At 36.5% G+C, this 17,915-nt stretch overlaps 1 protein-coding gene across 8 annotated transcripts in view; it reads right to left on the bottom strand.

The window, feature by feature from the left end:
• CNBD1 (cyclic nucleotide binding domain containing 1) overlaps window positions 1-17,915 on the bottom strand; it is a 757,023-nt gene that overhangs the window by 367,011 nt on the left and 372,097 nt on the right. For all 8 annotated transcript variants that reach the window (XM_058444198.1, XM_058444197.1, XM_058444199.1 and 5 more), the window contains one exon: window positions 15,309-15,502. In XM_058444198.1, the coding sequence (XP_058300181.1) occupies window positions 15,309-15,502 (194 nt within the window). The remainder of the gene's footprint in view (window positions 1-15,308; window positions 15,503-17,915) is intronic.

The raw sequence follows: 17,915 nt of genomic DNA, 5'->3' as shown, positions 1-17,915 counted from the left end.
CTTTCTACATATGGCTAGCCAGTTTTCCCAGCACCGTTTATTAAATAGGGAATCCTTTTCCCATTACTTGTTTCTGTCAGGTTTGTCAAAGATCAGATAGTTGTAGATATGCGGCATTATTTCTAAGGGCTCTGTTCTGTTCCATTGATCTATGTCTCTGTTTTGGTACCAGTACCATGCTGTTTTGGTTACTGTAGCCTTGTAGTATAGTTTGAAGTCAGGTAGCGTGATGCCTCCATCTTTATTCTTTTGGCTTAGGATTGACTTGGTGATATCTCTGCAGTTTTTCAAAAGCAAAAAATGTGAACACAAAGAATAGAAGCAATTACTGAAGGCCACCACTTTATCAAATGTGTCTGTACTGAGAGCATCATTCTTAGTGGCTAACTGCATTGCTAAAGCTAAGAAGTCTTTTACTACTGGTGAAGGTTGATCCTACCTGCTACTAAAAACATCCATTGTGAACTTTTAGGAGAGGCTGCAGTTTAAAAGGTGGCATAAGTTCCTTTTTCAGCTAGCACTATAACTAGTTGAATTGATGAAATAGCAGAAGACATTGAGGCACAATTGTTAGAAAGGATTAATAAGTCACCATAGTACACAACCCAGATTGATGAGTCTACCAATGTTGACAACAAGGCAACAATTCTTGGTTTTGTGTGATATATTTTTCCGGAAGATGTGCATGAGAATATGTTATGGGCAATTTTTTGGCCAACCAACACCACAGCTGCAGAACTATTAAAGTCTTTGAATGATTACACATCAGGAAAATTGGTCATTTTGTGTAAGTATACATGGATGAAGTGGCTGCCATGACTGGACAGCTTTCCGGTTTCACCACTCAAGTCAACGAGGTCACTTCTGAATGTGAGTCCATGCACTGTGTCACCCATACAGAAGTTGTGGCTAGCTGAAAAATGCCGTGTCACCTAAACTTAACAACTGAAAAATGTCACCTGAACTTAAAAACATTTTGCAGGATGTGATTAAAATTATCAACCACATTAAATGCCCTTAACTCACATCTGTTCATATAACTCTATGAGGAAACGGATGCAGAGCAAACACGTCTTCTCTTATATACAGAAATGAGAGGGCTTTCTAAAGGTAGATCACTGGCCAGAGTTTTTGAGTTACGAGAGCCACTCCAGAGATTTCTTATAGAAAAAAATCACCCCTGGCAGCATATTTCAGTGATGCAGAATGGATCGCAAAACTTGCTTACTTGTGTGACACATTCAACCTGGTCATGGAACTTAATCTGTCACTCCCAGGGAGACCGACAACTGTGTTCAAGTCATCAGATAAAGTAATTGCATTCAAAGCCGAACTGGAATTATGGGGCGATGACTGAACATTGGGAATTCTGACATGCTTCAAATATTAGTAAAGATTTTGAAAGAGACTCAGCCAGGGTCGTCTTACTCATAGCTGGTGCGTGATCACCTCTCTCAGCTTTCAAAAGAGTTTGGGCATTACTTCCAAACTAGAAAGGAGCCCTTAACTGGGAAGGAATGGATCTGCAACTCATTTGAGAGTAAGCCAGATGAATGGACTTTGTCCATGCTAGAAGAGAATCAACTGCTTGAGATCACAAATGATGGTGGCCTCAAAAGTATGTTTGAGACAACTTCAAATCTCCATATGTTCTAGATTAAAGTCAAGGTGGAGATTATCTTGAGATTGCCACAAAAGCACTGAAAAGCCTGATCCTGTTTCCAATATCCTATCTTTGTGAAGCAAAGTTTTCTGTAGTGACAGTAACCAAAACGAGATTATGGAGTAGACTGGACATAGGCAACATAATTCGGGTGTAACTATCTCCAGTTACCCCCAGATGGGACCATCTAGTTCCAAGAAAACAAGCTCAGGGCTCCCACAGGTTCTACATTATGAGTTGTATAATTATTTCATTATATATTACAATATAATAATAATAGAAATAAGGTTCACAATAAGTGTAATGCTCTTGAATCATCCCAAAACCATCCCCCACCCCTAGTCCGTGGAAAAATTGTCTTCTACAAAACTGATCCCTGGTGACAAAAAGGTTGGGGAGCGCTGCTCTCCCGTGCCTGGAAGAGTGCTAACAATTGAGGTGCAAATCTGAGGAAGAAATTCAGCATTCTAAAAGTGACAGGAGGGAAAGATAGGGGAGCCTCTGTGCCCAGGTAACTTTGTTGTGGTTCTAAATTAATCCCTAAAATCATCTATCTCAAAGACTTCCTATGAGATAAAAAATATTCTTATTGTTTAAGTCATTAGTAGTAATTTAGATAACATAAAATCAAAACTCTCTTAACTGATACAGAGATTAAGACCAAATTCTCTAACCAACTTTCATGAAATGGTTTTCAGTCTCAAGAAGAAATAAAATCTATATTTAAATGTTACAGACTATACTCAAAGCTTATGTTGCTGTCAACAATTGTGATAGTTATTGGCATCATCTATTTGGGGTTTTGCAAACCCAAAAGCTTCTCATTCCCAGTCTAATTAATGACAGAAGGAGATAAAGGAAATTATGACATGGGAAATGAATATAAATAAGCTTTTTCCAGAAGTAATGGAAAAATTACAGAACAGGTTTGCCAGAGTAAAAATTATAGACCAGGCTTGCCTCATCTTTTCATCATTTTGTGTTTGTCAGAAAAATTTAAAAATTAAAGGAGCAAAGAATCCCAAGGCAATTACAAAAAAACACCAAAACTGAAAACAGTGGGCTTAAGGCTGTAGTTCTGGAAAATTTTGTGAAGATAAAATAGGCACTAAAGTAAAATAAACCAATGGATATGAGATATTAGTCCAAGAACCTGCTGTACTTTAAATGAAATGGGCATACAGTAAGTACTCAATTATTACTAGTTTTCTTATCATAAATACTGCTAATAATGGAAAAGCAAACATCAACAAAGAAAAAACAATTAATATATCCATAATAATAAAAGTGATAATGTGAGAATATCAATAATATAATATATTAAAACATCATATTTGAACACATGTATATTAAAAAATTATATCACTACTATAATCAAAAGTCTTATAAATTAATAGGTAAAAAGATAAAGAAAACAAAAGGAAAATGAGTACACAATATCAGGCATTTCACAGAAGGCATGCAAACATCCATAAACCATAAACTATACTTATTTTCCAACCTTCAAATTTAACACTTACTTTTAGTCTTACATAAAGTTGAAATTATTTAATCTCTGAATACAATACTTAATATCATGAGATAAACAACAGCAAGCTTCATTATATTTTGATGTCTTCACAAATGTAGTAAAATAAGAAACAGTTATATTTAAAAAGGGGGGAAGATGTAAAGAAACGAAAGCTTTAATTTTATTTAAGTGTAGGTTTTTGAAATGAAATATCTGAGTTAATGTTTACATGTGAAGTCCTCTTATTTTATGATGTTATTAAAAAAGCATTGGTAAACAGACTTAATATGTACCAATAAACATATCTCTTTCATTGTTCTTATAATAGAAGAGTTGTAAAAATCTTACACAAAGTATAATTCTTACTTTTTCTCTAATTTATTTTTAAACAGTAGTAAATTTACTATGACCCAATGTTTGTTTTTAGTTACACTACACATTTTAACTCTTGATGAAAACAAAAGGCAACTATATGTTGTGATGATTAAGAAATATCTTCATGTTAACTGGTGTGAGATGGTATCTCACTGTGGTTTTGATTTGCAATTCTCTGATGGCCAGTGATGATGAGCATTTTTTCTTGTGTTTTTTGGCTGCATAGATGTCTTCTTTTTGAGAAATGTCTGTTCCTGTCCTTCGCCCACTTTTTGATGGGGTTGTTTTTTTCTTGTAAATTTGTTTGAGTTCATTGTAGATTCTGGATATTAGCCCTTTGTCAGATGGGTAGGTTGCAAAAATTTTCTCCCATTCTGTAGGTTGCCTGTTCACTCTGATGGTAGTTTCTTTTGCTGTGCAGAAGCTCTTCAGTTTAATTAGATCCCATTTGTCCATTTTGGCTTTTGTTGCCATCGCTTTTGGTGTTTTAGACATGAAGTCCTTGCCCATGCCTATGTCCTGAATGGTATTGCCTAGGTTTTCTTGTAGGATTTTAATGGTTTTAGGTCTAACATTTAAGTCTTTAATCCATTTTGAATTAATTTTTGTATAAGGTGTAAGGAAGGGATCCAGTTTCAGCTTTCTACATATGGCTAGCCAGTTTTCCCAGCACCATTTATTAAATAGGGAATCCTTTCCCCATTTCTTGTTTTTGTCAGGTTTGTCAAAGATCAGATGGTTGTAGATATGTGGCATCATTTCTGAGGGCTCTGTTCTGTTCCATTGATCTATGTCTCTGTTTTGGTACCAGTACCATGCTGTTTTGGTTACTGTAGCCTTGTAGTATAGTTTGAAGTCAGGTAGCATGATGCCTCCAGCTTTGTTCTTTTGGCTTAGGATTGACTTGGTGATGCGAGCTCTTTTTTGGTTCCATATGAACTTTAAAGTAGTTTTTTCCAATTCTGTGAAGAAAGTCATTGGTAGCTTGATAGGGATGGCATTGAATCTATAAATTACCTTGGGCAGTATGGCCATTTTCATGATATTGATTCTTCCAACCCATGAGCATGGAATGTTCTTCCATTTGTTTGTATCCTCTTTTATTTCATTGAGCAGTGGTTTGTAGTTCTCCTTGAAGAGGTCCTTCACGTCCCTTGTCAGTTGGATTCCTAGGTATTTGATTCTCTTTGAAGCAATTGTGAATGGGAGTTCACTCATGATTTGGCTCTCAGTTTGTCTGTGATTGGTGTACAAGAATGCTTGTGATTTTTGTACACTGATTTTGTATCCTGTAATGGCCATCATTAAAAAGTCAGGAAACAACAGGTGCTGGAGAGGATGTGGAGAAATAGGAACATTTTTACACTGTTGGTGGGACTGTAAACTAGTTCAACCATTGTGGAAGTCAGTGTGGCGATTCCTCAGGGATCTAGAACTAGAAATACCATTTGACCCAGCCATCCCATTACTGGGTATATACCCAAAGGACTATAAATCATGCTGCTATAAAGACACATGCACACGTATGTTTATTGCGGCACTATTCACAATAGCAAAGACTTGGAACCAACCCAAATGTCCAACGACAATAGACTGGATTAAGAAAATGTGGCACATATACACCATGGAATACTATGCAGCCATAAAAAATGATGAGTTCAAGTCCTTTGTAGGGACATGGATGAAACTGGAAACCATCATTCTCAGTAAATTATCGCAAGGACAAAAAACCAAACACCGCATGTTCTCACTCATAGGTGGGAATTGAACAATGAGAACTCATGGACACAGGAAGGGGAACATCACACTCTGGGGACTGTTGTTGGGTGGGGGGAGGGGTGAGGGACAGCATTAGGAGATATACCTAATGCTAAATGACAAGTTAATGGGTGCAGCACACCAACGTGGCACATGGATACATATGTAACAAACCTGCACATTGTGCACATGTACCCTAAAACCTAAAGTATAATAATAAAAAATAAAAGAAAATTAAAAAAAGAAATATCTTCATGTTATAAATATATTACAAACTATCTGTATTAAATTTTTTAATGATCAGAGAGACAATTAGATGTTAAGTTCCAATTCCATTATTATAGTAAAAGTATTACCTGATTGACATTTTAGTTTTGAACATTTGAATATTCTAATGTTTACATTTTATTTTAAGAATAAAGCAATCACATATATTTTAAACATCAATTTAGATAAAATAAATGTAATAAAACTGAACTTTAATCGATATAGATTAAATCCTCTATCAGTTGCAATTTAGTGGAATCAAAACTCATTTCACAGTTCATCTTTGACATTTTGAAGGCTCTGTCTAATTAAATTTAACTTGTTTTAATTTAATTTATTCTTACTGAACACCTTAAAAGCTCCTAGCATACTATACTATGCATTAGAGAAAAATAAAATCCCTGACTTAAAGGAAGTGATCTTAACACTGGAGGTTGGGATATGAGTCAGGGGACATCTAGAAGCAGCAAAGAACCATTTATATGTCTATGAGTAAGTGGAGGAGGGGCAGATGAAGAGAACTGGGTTAAAGGGTATAAAAATACAGTTACTCAGAAGGGATAAATTCAACATCTGATAAGCAAGGAGGGTGATATTGTTAAACAAAAATGTATTATGCTCAGGAGATAGGCACCCTAAATGCCCTGACTTGATCACTCTCAATTATATACTTATAACAAAATTGCACATGGGTCTGTGAAAAGAAAGTCTTGGAGCCCCAGAATTACTAAGCTAAAGGAAAAAGTCAAGCTGGCAACTTCTCAGGGTCAACCTCCCTCCCATTCTATTCAAAGTTATCCTTCTGCTCACTGTGACAGATGCATATCTGATTGCCACCTTTGGAAAGGTTTATCAGAAACTCGAAAGAAATGCAGCCATTTGTCCCTCACCTACCAGTGACCTGGAAGCCCCCTCCCTACTTCAGGTTGTTCTCGCCTTTCTGGATGGAACCAATGTACTTCTTACATATATTGATTGATGTCTCATCTCTCCCTAAAATGTATAAAACCAAGGTGCGCCCTGAAACCCTGGGCAGATGTCATCAGGACCACCTGAGGCTGTGTCACGGGTGTGCATGTTTAACTTTGGGAAAATAAACTTTCTAAATTAACTGAGACCTGTCTCAAATTTTCAGGGTTCATATTCGCCATAAATTTATACAAAATTTTTTTAAGTTAAAAAACAAAATATAAACTTTATACTCCAATCACACATAGATCAATACTAAACAGCAAATCACATTCTGTATCTTTTTTCACTGCATATATATGTTACAAGTTTTGATTCATGGTATTTTTGTTTTGATATGTGATATTTATGTATTTTTGTTTAATTGAAATAGTTTTGATTTTTTATTGTGACTCCTGTTTTGTGTCATGAATAATTTAGATGTGTTTCTTAAATTGAAAACTTTAGTTTCTTTTTCTAGTTGCCGTTCATTTTGTTTTTTGTAGCAGTTGTATTGCATATAAAAAATATGCTCTATAAAACACCATTTTTAAAAATGCCCATGAATAAATGACGTAAAAGATTTAGGGAACCAGGGTAAGACCATACCAGGAATGAATCTGTGAAGAATGTTGGATAATGAAGAGACAAGTAAAAGAATATGGAGCTCTGACCACAGGGAATGGCATACACAGAAGGTCAGGCAGCACCCATTATCAGAAATCTGGAGGCAGCAGAATTAAATAGCTTAAATTCCTTGTCCTTATCAAACATGACTTTGCCTTTACTCTTCCAAGATATCCCAATAGTCGCTTGATGCAGAACTTAAAATTAATTGGAATATGTTCTTGTTTGAAACAAATTAGTTGAGTTTTATCCAGGATCTGAAGATGAAATTGCTATTCAACTGCTTTATGAAATGAGATATTCTTTCTTTAGTTGGATCCACCATTTATCAATGCCTTCTGAATTTTCTCTAGATACCTGATAAAACCTCAGATGTACTGGGCAGTATGCATAAAATACTCATGGCTTCATTATCCTCAGCTTGAATAATACAGGTTGTGCTGATAACACAGGTTAGAAATATTTTGTATTTGGGAAATGGAAAAGTTAGGATTTGATGGTTTAGTGATTAATTTGCTCAAAATAACTTTACTGTAAATTAAGGAAATATACATACTGGCAGCAGGTTGATTTCACCACATTTCCTCCCTCCGCCCTGTACTTTTTCAGATGTTTTGTTATTGACAGACTAGCTAGTAACTGATACAAGAAAATAAAGAATATTTTTGAGTTGGGATTTATTCCCATTAAGAATATAAATATCAACAATTAAGTTTATGCCATAAGCAATTAAATTATTGTCCATGAAAAAAGTTAAACTGAGATATTTGAAGTGATTTATTCTGAGCCAAATATAAATGACTGTGGCACAAGGCAAAGTCTCAAGAGGTCTTAAGAACATGTGCCCAAGGTGGTTGAACTACAGCTTGATATTATACATTTTAAGGAGACATAAAACCTCAATCATTATGTGTAAGATGTGCATTGGTTCTATCTGGAAAGGTGGGACAACTTGAAGAGGGGCCTTCTAGGTCATAGGTGGATTCAAAGACATTCTGAGTGGCAATTAGTTGAAAGAGTTAAGCTATTATCTAAAGACCCGGAATCAATAGAAGAGGGTTAATTAATATAAAGGATCTGCATTAATATAAAGGGTTGTGGCTACCAAGGTTCTTATTATGCAGATGAAGCCTCCAGGTAGCAGGCTTCAGACATAATAGATGGTAAATGTTTCATATCAGACTTAAAAAGGTGCCAGATTCTTAGCTAATTTTCTCTTGTATCAGGAAAAAGACCTGGAAAGGGAAGGCGATTTTCTATAGCATACTGATTTTCCCCACAAGAGACAGCTTTTCAGGGCCATTTCAAAATATGTCAAAGAAATATATTTTGGGGTAAAATACTTCAATATCTTCCAGGGCCTGCCATCTGTCATGTTGGTATTTTATGGCTACAAAGAGTGTTTTGTCAGTCTTAAGGTCTCTGTTTTAACATTAATGCTGGTCAGTTGTGCCTGAATACCAAAAGCAAGAGGGTATAATGAGGAATGTCTGATCCCCCTGGCAATTATGTCCTCAACTAGTTTTTCAGGTTAACTTTGTAATGTTCTTGGCTAAGAGGAGGGGTCTATTCAGTTGGCTGGGGGCTTAGAATTTTATTTCTTATTTACATTCTCTACATATGCTTATTATCTCTGGTTCCCCAACTTACACAGTTACAAAGAGAGGTAGAACCATTGCCTTTTCCTATCTTACCAAGAAAATAAATGGTATTATTATAGCTTCCAAAATGATCACAAATAAATATCATTTTGTTTTTTTAATAGGTACTGATATCCTATTACTTAAACTATTTTTTTATATAGGCACAAACTAAGAATTGAATCACTGTATATTCCCTGCCCTTGTAATCTCACTCCTAGACCAAAGTAGTGAACCTATAATTATTTTTCCTGCGTTAATATGTGACACCCTACTAGACACTCATTTTTATCCATTCAAAAATCTTCCATGCGCAGGGTGCAGTGGCTCACGCCTGTAATCTCAGCACTTTGGGAGGCCAACGCGGGTGGATCACGAGGTCAGGAGATCAAGACGATCCTGGCTAACACGGTGAAACCCTGTCTCTACTAAAAATACAAAAAAAATTAGCCAGGCGTGGTGGTGGGCCCCTGTAGTCCCAGCTACTCTGGAGGCTGAGTCAGGAGAATGGCGTGAACCTGGGAGGCAGAGCTTGCAGTGAGCCGAGATCGCACCACTGCACTCCAGCCTGGGCGACAGAGCGAGACTCCTTCCCAAAAAAAAAAAAAAAAAAATCTTCCATGTACAGATTTTTGTGCTAAATGCTATTGTAAGTATAAGATTCAAAGTCCATAATTTCAAGTAGTGTCTCAAATGAGTACAAACTCCTTCAACTGTAAATTCAAGATCCTCTTGAGAAATGAGATCAGGAAGTTGGCAGCAAAGATTGAAAGATACCTGCTTCATGACAATTTTTAGAGTCCTGAAGTTTTCTTTTTTCCTCCACTCCCAGTGACCTCTGGGCTCAGAGTGAGGACATAGCAATTTAGTGGAGTAAACTTGAAACTTTCCCTAGCCCATGAACTGGGAGGACCCACAAAAAGTATCCAGCTAAACTGTATGAAAAGGGAACCACCCTGGAGAACTTCCTGGAGAGATGAATTGAGTCTAAAAAGAGACTCAAGTGGTCACTGCCTGAAGCCAGGGATCAAGGGTACGGTATTAAAAAGCCCTCTAGGAGGCAACAGCAGCTCCAGGGAACTGCAGGAGGGGCAACACCCTGAGAAAACGAGCCTACATTTGGACATCCAATCACAGAAGGTCCCGTTACCATTTTGCCTTTAATTCCCAGCCTCCTTCATTTCCTGACTGGAAAGAGCCAGAAAACCAAGCTAGTGAGTAAAAGACTATGCAAAGTAAGAAAGGGGAATAGACCAATTTAAACTATTCTTCCCACTGCTGGATTCTATGGCACAATAAGGCACAAGCTGAGTATCAAGCATGAAAGTTTGAAAATTTGATATAAAGACAGGACTGGAATTTGTAAAACCAAAAAGAGTGAGGTTATTCATTAATACCTAGGATCTGATTGAGATGCTACGATCCAGGTATCATGGAAGAGTAATACTACACCACTTGTTTGAAAACTTTGGTGAAAAAAAAATTACTATTTTATAATTTTACCCTCACTGGGCCCTGCTTGTTGAATATATTAATATATTTTTATCAGTTTTTTCCACATAATTCCAAAAGTATTTCAAAGAAAACTACTATTAACAAACTAGAAAGTTCTTTCAATAATTATTGAGAATCTTCAACTTAATAATTTGCTTTTATAATTTTGCTAAATTTAATTATAGCAAAAATAGATTTTAGTAAAATGTTTTATTGCAGATAGTAATATATGTTAAATATAGAAGTATATAAATATGAAATATAGAAGTGCATGTTTGTGTGTGTGTGTGTGTGTGTGTGTGTGTTTTGGCACAGACCATACTATATTTATGCTGAGATGTCTCTAAGAAATTTGAATTTATTATTATAATTTTTTTTTTTTTTTTTTTTTGAGACAGAGTCTCGTTCTGTCGCCCAGGCTGGAGTGCAGTGGCGCAATCTCGGCTCACTGCAAGCTCCGCCTCCCGGGTTCACACCATTCTCCTGCCTCAGCCTCTCCGAGTAGCTGGGACTACAGGCGCCCGCCACCACGCCCGGCTAATTTTTTTGTATTTTTAGTAGAGACGGGGTTTCACCGTGGTCTCCATCTCCTGACCTCGTGATCCGCCCGCCTCGGCCTCCCAAAGTGCTGGGATTACAAGCGTGAGCCACCACGCCCGGCCTTATTATTATAATTTTAAAAGTTATAAAACTAATTGGAAAAAATAAAATTAATGAAAGATTTTAAAGCTACTTAGAAGCATTAAGTTGGTGATATTGTAAATAAATGTGTAATTTTTTATCTCTTTCCTTATATAATCAACTCTAATGAAAAAGCTTTCAGCTTCAATGTGTAAATCTATGTTGAGAAAAGCAAAACAAAAATTGTTTCACTGTACATTTATACTGCACTCATTTTTCGTCCAGTGTGTAGTAAAGAGTCAGAAAAGCAGATACTTGGAGCTTTAACAATTTTTATTCAGAACTATACATTATCTCATGAGAAATAAATTTGATCCTTGGATTAGCTGTTTTTCACCTTATGTTTGTTATACTCAAATGATGCCCATTAGTTTACCAAACTGTTGGAGGGTGAAATTGAAGAGTGAAAATGTTATAACTTTTTTCTTCTTCTTAGGTTCGGTTCTCTGTTACAACGCAATAAAAAGCAAACAATGGTTTTTTAAAAAGCCAAAAAAAAAGGAGAAAGAAAAATATAGCCCTTCATGTGTGCAAAACTACAAAATTCTCCCAGACACAAATCTTTGGAAATAGTAATTTTATTTGAAAAAGGCCCACTAAGTAAATACACAAAAAGGCAAATTTTTAAAATAGGGAAAGAGCAGCATGTTTCATAACACCAGCTAAACTCATAATTTCTACAGCGGACAGGGTTAGCAAGGATACTTTAAATTTTTAGCAATGTGAAATAAATTTATCAATAATCATATACTTGTCCTTCTGCAAACTTAAACAACAACAAAAACCACAGAGTTGCTGCAAGTTAAAATTGTCTGCCTTGATTTCTATCTTTTCATTTTTTCAAAATATTTTATTAAAGTAGAAAAAATACTGGATTTAGAGCTTAACTGCCTGCCAGCCAGCTAGCAATACAAATCCATCACTGGAGTACTGGTAATGATAAAATTTTAATGATGTTAAGCAGGCATTAGGTACTAGTAGAAGGGAATGTACTGGAAGGTACAATATCTCAGATGTTTGAGATATTGTAGAATGAGTATTTATAAGGACCATGGCATAGGATGATTGCTGCTGGGAGCTCTCCGTGCACTAAAGGAATACAATAAAAGGAAGAGGAAAATTAATCACCCATTTAAGATGAATGATCTAATCCAAGGGTTCTTTGGCAGCATATAAAGAAAATCTCATTTTCAACAGTTAGAGGGCAGAAAAATCTGAGAATCTGACTTGGTATATAAATAGGCAGGTAGGTAGACAGATAATTGGTAGGTAGGTAGGTAGACAGATACATAGATGATAGAGAGATAGATATGCACATAGATAGAAATATATTCACATTTATGTTCTCTGGAGCTCTGCTGTAGCAGTCTCAACCTCGGCAAGTTTTTTTTTATTATTATTTTATGCTAAGGCTAGGGCCCTGATGGAGAAGAAGTGGAGCTCTAAAATTTTTTTTTTTTTTTTTAGACGGAGTCTTGCTCTGTCACCCAGGCTGGAGTGCAGTGGCACCATTTCAGCTCACTGCAAGCTCCGCCTCCTGGGTTCACACCATTCTCCTGCCTCAGCCTCTCCGAGTAGCTGGGACTACAGGCGCCCGCCACCACGCCCAGCTAATTTTTTGTATTTTTAGTAGAGATGGGGTTTCACCGTGGTCTCGATCTCCTGACCTCGTGATCCGCCCGCCTCAGCCTCCCAAAGTGCTGGGATTACAAGCGTGAGCCACCGCACCCGGCCGTGGAGCTCTAAAATTTGAGATAGTGACATTAAAGCCTTGATACATAAAATGTCATCATGGTCACCTGTTACAGAGAATAAATAGGCAGAATTCCTAAAAAGTAGAGTATTGGTTCAGGTCTGTTTCCCAGTGGCTTCACTGGGTCCATAATCCTACCCCACAGGCAATATCCATGGTCCCTAAAAGCATAATTTAAATGGATACTTGGCAGTGGGTAGAGTTTCCACATTGGTTTCTTGGCCTGTGCAGTAAGAGCTATCACAGTAGATTAAGTGGAAGCCTCTGAAACTTCTCTCTACCCTTTTCCCCACTCTGGCCAAGACAGGAAATTGAAAACAATATCACATCTCAGGTGGAATGCCAGAAATTAGTACTGCTCCTACAGACCTAAAGCAGAAGGCAGATCTGGTGATTCCCATCATATCCCCATTTAATACATGAGTTTGAACATTAAAAAAAAATGGATCTTTGAAGCCTGGATTCAACTACTAGAAATTCAATCAAGAAACAGCCCTAATTATAGCTGTTGTGCTAAACATGGCATATTTGCGAGAGCAGACTAAAATAGCATTAGGTCCATTATATGTGGTCACTGACATGGCAAATGCATTGTTTTCCATCCCTAACAAGAAGACAATCAGAAACATCATTCATTCATGTGAGATGAATAATATACTTTTATAGGCTTGTTCATTTTTATCCTTGTCATTCTTTCTGGGTATGATCCATGCTTATTTCTCTTGAACGTGATATTAGTTCTGGATTTTTCTGATTGTACCCCATAATGCTAAATAATTTGGTTTTAATTGGTTATTTGACTCTTTTCTACTCTGGACATCTTGATCACCCTAAATTGAGAACTGACTATCAGCCACAATTCTAGTCAATTCAGACCTCTATCCCATGTGGAGTATCTGGAGATTCAGAAAGATATGGAAGTTTTAATTTTTGACCAGCTAATAGTCTTGAAATATTATATAGATGCAAAATATTTTCCTCAATGAAGAATTTCATTTTTTTTTTTTTTTTTTGAGACCGAGTTTTGCTCTTGTGGCCCAGGCTAGAGTGCAGTGGCGCACTCTCAGCTCACTGCAATATCCAAAGCAATGGCAAAAAAAGCAAAAATTGACGAATGGGATCTAATTAAACTAAAGAGTTTCTGCACAGCAAAAGAAACCACCATCAGAGTGAACAGGCAACCTACAAAATGGGAGAATATTTTTGCAACCTACTCAGCTGACAAAGGGCTAATATCCAGAATCTACAATGAACTGAAACAAATTTACAAGAAAAAAAAAACCCCATCAAAAAGTGGGCGAAGGACATGAACAGACACTTCTCAAAAGAAGACATTTATGCAGCCAAAAGACACATGCAAAAATGCTCACCATCACTCGCCATCAGAGAAATGCAAATCAAAACCACAATGAGATACCATCTCACACCAGTTAGAACGGCCATCATTAAAAAGTCAGGAAACAACAGGTGCTGGAGAGGATGTGGAGAAATAGGAACATTTTTACACTGTTGGTGGGACTGTAAACTAGTTCAACCATTGTGGAAGTCAGTGTGGCAATTCCTCAAGGATCTAGAACTAGAAACACCATTTGACCCAGCCATCCCATTACTGGGTATATACCCAAAGGACTATAAATCATGCTGCTATAAAGACACATGCACATGTATGTTTATTGCGGCACTATTCACAATAGCAAAGACTTGGAACCAACCCAAATGTCCAACAACAATAGACTGGATTAAGAAAATGTGGCACATATACACCATGGAATACTATGCAGCTGTAAAAAATGATGAGTTCATGTCCTTTGTAGGGACATGGATGAAACTGGAAAACATCATTCTCAGTAAACTATCACAAGGACAAAAAACCAAACACCGCATGTTCTCACTCATAGGTGGGAACTGAACAATGAGAACACATGGACACAGGAAGGGGAACATCACACTCTGGGGACTGTTGTTGGGTGCGGGAAGCGGGGAGGGACAGCATTAGGAGATATACCTAATGGTAAATGATGAGTTAATGGGTGCAGCACACCAACGTGGCACGTGGATACATATGTAACAAACCTGCACATTGTGCACATGTACCCTAAAACTTAAAGTATAATAATAATAAAATAAAAAAATAAAAATAAATAAATAATTTCTGATTGTAATGAAATTAACTACTTTACTATCTTAGCATTGCTCTTGAGACAAACATAATAAACACACATTCTTGACTTGATTTAAAGGTCTTTCATAATCAATTAGTCTTCCTATCTCTCCCTCCTCAAATCACCTATTCCCTCTCACTTATCTGAAACGACTATTAACCTTCTTTCAGGGATCCAGCCACATCAACCTTGTCTGTTATCAAATACACCACACAAACCCTGACAGTGGTCAGGATGCTGTGGAAGGCATCCTTTATCAAAAATGTTTAATCAAACGTCAGTATTAATAATATTTATATTTTAAAGGCTATATTATCTTAAATATTTCAGGACTCTAAATATATTGGGATCTTAATGTCTAGAAGAGATAAAGTTTTACAAAAGCCCGTTACCTTGTTTCTTGTGGAAAAAGCAAATACTCTTCTCTTACCATTGAGTCATATGAAGGTAGGTACATCTCAGCAAGTGTAGAGTTTTTGAATTCTTCACTCCAAATGAAGCTGTGGAAATTCTGAGGTATGAATGAGACTGGTGAATCACTTCCTTCAATCAGATTTTTATACACGTTTGTTTGAGGTCGAGCTAGGCCTTTCAGTATCACATAAAATCCATCATTTGCAACCACTGAAAAAAACAAAGCCAAAAAATATATACTGTATACTCAGGCTCCTTGATATAGGTATGACTAATACATATATTACACTTACGGTACTTTCAACATATTTCTTTCAGTGTATACTGTAACAGTGAATTTAATGAATAGGCATTTTCAAATAGTTTACTCAAGTAACAAGAATAACAAAGGCATGTTTATACATTTGGAGTATTCTTTTCAGACAATTACATATAGTAGCTATCCTCTCACAGAACTGATGGGTTCTAGTGGAAGAAAACATGGTTACATATAATTATTAATAGATTTGAGACATTGTGAGAAAAATGGGACCAGAAAAGCCCTTGAATGTTTTTTAATGTTTATGACCCTCCCATACACAAAATGCCATTTTTCCTATTTTATATAAATAATAATATATATCTACCCTTAATTTTCATTTATCTTTGCTCTGGAAATGATGACAATCACTTATAGAACTTAATAATGGAGACAGTTTGGAGAGGGTGGCTGATTATTACTAGAGTTTTTCCCATATCTGTCCTACTCCATAACATAAATCTCTAAAAACTGTCACCCAACCCCAATTCCTAAAGTTAAACTGTGTGCCTGTAGGTCTGAAAGACATACTCATTTGTGAATATTTCTAATGCAACTTAAATAAATTCCAGTTCTTCTGAAGCCTTTGAAGAATAAGGGGATAAGAATGGGATGGTGTCTTTCTCCATTTCTTATTTACATTACTTCATAAGATTGAAGCAAATTACTCAAGTGCTGTCAGGAGATATTTTCTTACACTTTGCTTATGAACTTGAAAGAAATAGAAACTTTACAAATCGCATTTTCAGGGCCAATCATTTTTTTAAATGTCCTAAAAGTCATCAAATGCTTGCCATGTCTGCTTTTTTTCTGAGTGCTTATTAGTGTGACTTTCTTAGTCACAATTCATACACAGTGACCATGGGAGAGTGATTTTCATGCTTCTTTAAAGCAAAGGTTGTTTTTGCTTGGATGTCTGAGCTTAAACTAGACCTCCTTCTAGGCAACACAATACAAGCATATCTTGTTTTACTGTGCTTTGCTTTTCAGTGCTTCACAGATATGGCATTTTTTACACATCAAAGATTTGTGCAACTTTGCATCTAGCAAGTCTGTCAGCACCATTTTTCCAATAGCATGTGCTCACTTTGTGTTTCTGTGTCACATTTTGGTAATTCTCACAATATTTCAAACTTTTTCATTATCATTATATCTGTTGTGATCTGTGATCAGTGATCATTGATGTTACCATTGATGTAATTGTTTTGGGCACCACAAACTATACACATAAAAGATAATGAACTTAATTGGTAAATGTTGTGTGTGTTTGGACTGCCCTATTCAATGGCCGTTTCCCCATCTCTCTCCCTGTCCTCAGGCCTTTCTACTCCCTGAAACACAACAATGTTAAAATTAGGCCAACTGATAGCTCTAAAATGTATTCTAAGTGTTCAAGTCAAAGGAAGAGTCAGGTGTCTCTTACTTTGAATCAACAGCTAGAAATTATTAAGCTCAGTAAGGAAGGCTCGTTGAAAGATGAAATATGCTGAATACTACGCCTTTTACACCAAATAGTAAGCCAAGCTGTGAATGCAAAGGAACGGTTATTGTAGAAATTTAAAAGTGCTACTCCAGCGAACACACTAAGGAAGCAAAACAGCCTCATTGCTATACTGAGAAAGTTTTAGTGGTCTGGATAGATGAAACCAGCCACAACATCCTCTTAAACGAAACCTAATCCAGAGCAAGGCCCTATTTCCGTTCAATTTCATGAAAGTTAAGAGAGGGTGAGGAAGCTCCAGACAAAGAGCTGAGAGCTAGCAGAGTTTGGTTCATGAGGTTTAAAGGTAGAAGACCTATCTATAACACAGAAATGCAAGGTGAAACAGCAAGTGCTGATGTAGTAGTTGCGTCAAGTTACCCAGAAGGCTAGCTGAGGTCATTGATAAAGGTGGTTACACTAAACAGATTTTCAATGTAGATGAAACAGCATTCTATTGTAAGAAGATGCCATCTAGCACTTTTATAGCTAAAAGAGAGAAGAAGTCAATTCCTGGCTTCAAAGTTTCAAAGGAGATGTTGATGATGACATACAGCTGGTGATGGTGACACACAGGTCAGCTGACTGTGACATGCAGCTGGTGACATTAAGTTGAAGCCACTACTCCTTTACCATCCCCAAAATTCTAGGGCCCTTAACAATTATGTAAAATCTACTCTGCCTGTGCTCTGTAAATGGAACAACCAAGCCTAGATGACAACACATCTTTTTATAGCATTCTATAATGAATATTTGAAGCCCACTGTTGAGATCAACTACTCAGAAAAAAGACTTCTTTCAAAATACTACTGCTCATTGACAATGCATCTGGTCACCCAAGAACT

This window comes from Hylobates moloch, unplaced genomic scaffold, assembly GCF_009828535.3.
Source record: "Hylobates moloch isolate HMO894 unplaced genomic scaffold, HMol_V3 SCAFFOLD_9, whole genome shotgun sequence".
Lineage (NCBI taxonomy): Eukaryota > Metazoa > Chordata > Mammalia > Primates > Hylobatidae > Hylobates > Hylobates moloch.
This window is presented reverse-complemented; position numbering and strand designations above follow the sequence as displayed.